General features: G+C 31.0%; 1 protein-coding gene across 3 annotated transcripts in view; it reads right to left on the bottom strand.

Moving 5' to 3' along the window:
* The window catches only part of LOC118747809 (ribosomal protein S6 kinase beta-2-like), a 78,516-nt gene that overhangs the window by 69,966 nt on the left and 2,829 nt on the right, over positions 1-5,721 (bottom strand). For all 3 annotated transcript variants that reach the window (XM_036481967.1, XM_036481968.1, XM_036481965.1), the window contains one exon: positions 272-315. In XM_036481967.1, the coding sequence (XP_036337860.1) occupies positions 272-315 (44 nt within the window). The remainder of the gene's footprint in view (positions 1-271; positions 316-5,721) is intronic.

Genomic DNA, 5,721 nt, shown 5'->3' with positions numbered 1-5,721 from the left:
AAAACCGTGACAGTTTGATGAAATGGGTAAATTGGGTTCTCAATTTAAGATTTATCTTCGTTATCTTTTATTTTTGAAAGTAATTTTCGAACAAAAAAAAAATGTATTGTGAAATAAAAAATATCAAAAAAACGAGTGTAGCTTTTAGAGGATTTTTTACTCTTTGGAAAGTCGAAGGCCATTTCGTGGTAAAAGAGCGTGCTTGGCAAGCCTATGTAGTAGGTATGTACATAATATGTAGATATGTGTAGGTTAAAGTTTTTATACTCACTCTTCTTGAATATTGTTTATGCTTAATTCCGGTTCCAAATCGACCTATAAATCAAAGAAAAAAATTTTATTTTTAATTTGACTGAATGTTTTTTATTCATAAATATCAAGACATGAAAATATAGGCATAGATATAACTAAATTGCTATGTCCCAACAGCGAAAATACGATTGCATGACAACGCAACCAACTCAAAATAATGCAATCGCATAACAATATACATAAACTGTTTCCCCAATGTAATCAATTAGTAATGCATCATATAATACATAAATTTTTGAACAAATGCAGAAAAGCTCCAACTCTACAAAACAAAAAAAAACAAAAAATATGGAGATCGATAGAGGTCATTAAGCTGAGGATAACGATATAATTTTTGTGGAAACAACAACCCACGAATACATTTTATTTTGTTTTCAATTGATAGCAAATTTAATTCCCTTTAATTCGATATACATACATATATAATATATTAATTAATATAAAGAAATATAAAAACATTTTAAAAACCTATTTTTTAATTAGCTTATTTTTTTAGATACAGTATTGGTCATATTTAAATTAAATAATTAAATTTTAGTCTAATTATGTGCAAGTTTCAAGTGGCTAAAAATTACCGTTGATTTTTTAGATTTTTTTTTTGTCGCATTTGATTCCAGAAGTATAACGATTTTCCATTTATTATATGGAAGAAACCCGCAACATTTTCCGCGAAAAGGGAATTAAATTTCCTATCAAATGAGACCAAAATCTATTCATGGTTTATGTTCACCTCAATTCTGCTTTGATGAAAACTAATGCACTCATCCACCCTTACCCCTTACCAACAATGTCTCCCAATGTTAAATTTAATGGATATTTGAATAGAAAAATAATGGAACTTAATCTAAGGACATTACTTGTCATAGACGATGCAGACTGCATTCCATTCGCTGTTGGGGTATTATGAAATAAATATTAGCTATAAAATTATGTACATACACTAGTGGCCCGATAACTAGAAACGATTTGCTTTTAAAAGGTTTGACCATATAACTCAAAGTTTTAAACTTTGTACTAGATTTATAATAATTCGACAAAGTTCAAAAAATGCACATCAAAATTTCAAACTTATTAATCGGAATTTCTAGAAAAAAATTTTACAGCCCCTTCAATTTTAGTATATTGCGCAAGTTTGAATTAGCTCAAACATCTCATAGCTTTTGCAGAAGTTCTTTTGTTGGCGTTGTTGATCATATGTACATACATGGGCATTTCCATGGCAGAGATTCATGAAAGCGGGAAAACCAAAACGTTATTTTTAAGATAGTAATAGGGCTTAGGCGGTTACAGCGCCAATTAAGAAGAAGAAGAATAGGGCTTAGTTGTTATAAATATATTAAACCATATTGAAAATATGTCGAATCACTATACTCATTACCCCTAACATACCTAGACTTGTATTAAAGTAATGCCTCCGAAATTAAGAAACAAAAACCCCACACATGTAGTGAAAACACTTGCTGTAATAAATTCTGTGGACATTTGACAAAACCACTTCTCTCGAGATAAGACAATTTTCCAAGATTCCAATCATATATGTATGTACATGAATTTTCAATGCGCATATTTCTGTCTTACCGCCATATTAATATGACCTTTAATATAAAAGTTATGGCAGGCTTATAATTAACTTCTTTCTTATTTTTTCGAAATTGCGTTTGAAAAAAGATGTTATTTCGAATAAGTTGGAATTAAAACAAATCTCAAACGGAAAAATTACAAATGCAATTTCTGCGATTTGAATTTGACACAACCACCTCTTCGATTGAAGTACATACTATATTTTATTAAAAAGTAAATTAAAACTAATAAATAAAAATAAATGGTCAAAACTTGTAAAAGCAAATAGTTTCTACGTATCTGGCCACCAAAGTATCTAAAATATTAAAACTCAGGTCAATGACGAGCAAAAGCGCTGCGTGCCCCTCGGCAGGCAATGGCAAAAAACGTGGTGAAATACATATGTAAGTGTTAGGAATGTTAATCCCGGTATCCCGGCTTTTTAGGTCCGGAAAATCCGGCAATAATAGAAACTCCTTTTCTTGACCAGTATTGGGTATAGTTCTTTTTTTCTTTAATAATTAATATAGTAAATTTTACACACAAAAATCAATATATTCGCGAAACCATGGGCCAAATATGGTAAAATTGCGTTTTTAATGTTTCACTCTGACGTCAGTAATTTAAAATGATTTAAAAAATTTAGTGAAATGTGCTTACGGCCATATTATTGACTTGTCTTTATTCCTTATTCCCGGCATTAGTAATTCTGGACAATTCTGAGCGACGGCGGAATAATTTTTTTGTCAATTATTCACAACGGAATAACGACGAATAACTTTCCGGCAGAGGAATAAGTATTTATTCCAATTGTTTTTCCATTTTTCGTCAAAATATTAAAAAAATTTTTAATTATTTCTTTCGAATTTTTAAATTAATGAGAATCTATCAAACCTCGTCCAATTCAACGACAAGAACTCTGCCTGCGTCAAATCGAATGTATTATTCAAGCCGCGGCTTATCACTTTCGCGTAATCCATTGGTAAATTCAATAATTATTTTTTTTTTTTTATGAAATATGTATGAGCAGGAAATAATGTTACTCATTCTTAAAGGAAGGCGATAACGATCGATTACGCGAAAGGGATTAGTCGTAGCGTAGTAATTATCTCTACAAATATGTAGAGAATTTCTCCCTCTACAACGTGGTATCTTTACCAGTTTGTTTAATGCATTTGATTTGACACGGTATGAGTTGAATTGGACAAAATTTGTTGCGGACTATAGTAACATGTCCCTCCTCATACTGCCACATTTGTCTCATTGCAAATTGCATTTGTTAATTTTCCATATTGTTTACTTTTAGGCCCCACTACTTTTCATTTAGAGAGCTCTGGCGATGAAAATTTAGCGAAGCGATTGGTCAGAGTTCATCTGCAGTACATGTTCTATGGAAATCAACATGTTATATAACAAATTTTATACAATTTGTTTTTTTTTTGGTTTTATATTCCAAAAGCATTTAGAAAAAGACAAACTAAAAAGTTTCAGTCGGCCCATTTCTCGCAAAGTTATGGGTATTTAAAAATATAAAAATTGGGGAGGCCTCTCTGGATTGGTAGTATAACATAAAAAATTATGAGAAATATCGGAAATGCTATCCTAAATAGGCTGGAATGCCCCATATGAGGGATATTTTCAAGATATAATTTAGGCAATTTAGGTAAATGAAAATATGGAAATGTTAGAAATTTTTAATGTTTGATTTATTTAGTACTTAAACTTAAATTCAAAAATTACGCATTGCATTTAATAAAACGCAAAGTTGCTGCCTTTTCAGGTTCAAGCCTAGAACACTTGCAGGTTGAGGCAATATTAAATTCGTTTCGATTGACGCCTCAACAGTTAAGTGGACTTCCAGCTTTATTTTTTATTTTTTTATTGCGGTACAAGCTCCTCAATTATTAGTGCGAATGCGAATGTTACAATTAATCCGGAAGCCCCGGAAACAGAGTTGCGATTTCTTACCCGTATGTATTGTTAAAGCAATTATAAATCTTAATAATGAACTTTTAATGAATAACATGGAATAACTCCCTTATTCACCCGATTCAGGCAGATTAGTTATTCCCCGGAGTAACTATTCTGACTTTCTTATTATGCCTTATTCCGTTTCATTCCCTGCGTCAATATTAGTCTTATTCCGACTAATTCTCCTCTATTCCGTAAATATTGATATTCCACTTTATTCCGACATTTTCGGAGTGTCAATAATATGGCCGTTAAAGAAGAAGCATTGGTATCAAATTAAAGAGGAAATTCTGTAGAATTTAATCAGATTCAATTTTTTGTGGCATAAGGCCCCAATTGTATTCTTGAAATTCCGCAATATTTGTTTTTGAAAAAGTTATATGTTAAGGACTTCTATAAACTCGATAACATCCTCGAATTTTGTCCTTCTGACTTTATCAGCTTAAAAAATTACATATTCGTCCTTGTGAATCCAACATTTTTTTTTTTTAATTCTACAGAAATTTCCTTTCATTTGGTACCCATGTTTTTAATCTACATTGCATTGCATTTTCTAAATAATATTTTGAATTAATCATATCCTTGAAATTACATTGCCTTTTAAAATAAATCCTGTCGTCAGAGAGAAGAAATAAAAACGCCACTTTCTCTTTTTTATACAAAGCCTAAGAAAAAATACACCTGAAAAAGATTTGCGTGTGGAATGAACTTTTCTCTCAAAGTTTACACTGCTGGCAAATGTAAATAGAGATTAAAATTTAAAAACTAATAAATGCAACTAAAATAAAATCTGTGGAAAATTAACAAAAAAAAATACTTTTTTCACAAAATCTATAAAGTACCCTTTTATTTCTCAAAAAAACCTGGTAACAGTTATTCGTCGCCACGCCGTAGATTATCTTCTGGGATAATCGCTTGTAGATTGTACAGATTTAACGCAATTAACGCAAAAACAGGTATAACAGAAGTTTTCTAGTTAGAGAATATAACTCCTACGAATTTATTGCAATGATATGCATAAACATTAACGATAATTGCTTTTGAGTCGTGGCTCTTTTGAGGGAGTATGTGCGATTTACACATAAATAGGTACCTACCTGTTATTCTTTGTTTCCAACTAGTCTACTGGAAAAATAACGCATTCTAACTTTTATGCACCGAAAATTTGAGGTAGCACACAAATGCCTTTGTAATTGGATCACGAGATACGAAGCCTTTTTTACCTACAAATTTGCTGAATGTATTCTGAAGGGTTACATTTGTTCGATTGCTTATCTAGCGAGAAGGATGATAAGAGGCACTTTAATTCTGTTAGCAGGCGTCTTGTATTTTGAGGTCTTACTTTTTCGTGTAAGCTCTTATCAAGATTTCAATAATAAACCTACAATACGTGAAACGCTTCGTTGGATAGTCAATTAATAACAAATTGCATTATAGCTATGATCTTTTATGTAAATTTATATTAGTTTTTACATATGTAGAAGATACATACGTATGTATAGATGTATTTATGTAGGTATATACACATAAAAATATTAAAATATCTACACCTGTGGGTAAAAATTCTAAAGTCTTCCTACATATTAAAATTTCTACTAGCTAAAAATTAAAATAAATAGCCATTCGAAATACATATGCGTGTAATTTAAACTATTATATTTGGTATAGGCACAGCACCCTTTAACTTAATTAATTGGAATGCACATATGTAATCCTCATACCTAGATGTATGGGACCTGGCAACTACCCCAAGGAATATAGGACCTTTCTGCATGTGCATAAGTATGTATACGCAATGGGTGCATTATTTTAAAAATACAAACTTTACATGCGTACATACATATTTTAACTTTAAAATTGTGTACTTACATCGTCCAA

Source organism: Rhagoletis pomonella, unplaced genomic scaffold, assembly GCF_013731165.1.
Source record: "Rhagoletis pomonella isolate Grant_MI unplaced genomic scaffold, Rhpom_1.0 Rhpom_scaffold_00012, whole genome shotgun sequence".
Lineage (NCBI taxonomy): Eukaryota > Metazoa > Arthropoda > Insecta > Diptera > Tephritidae > Rhagoletis > Rhagoletis pomonella.
The sequence above is the reverse complement of the archived record's forward strand: the minus strand, read 5'-3'. Positions and strand labels throughout refer to the sequence as shown.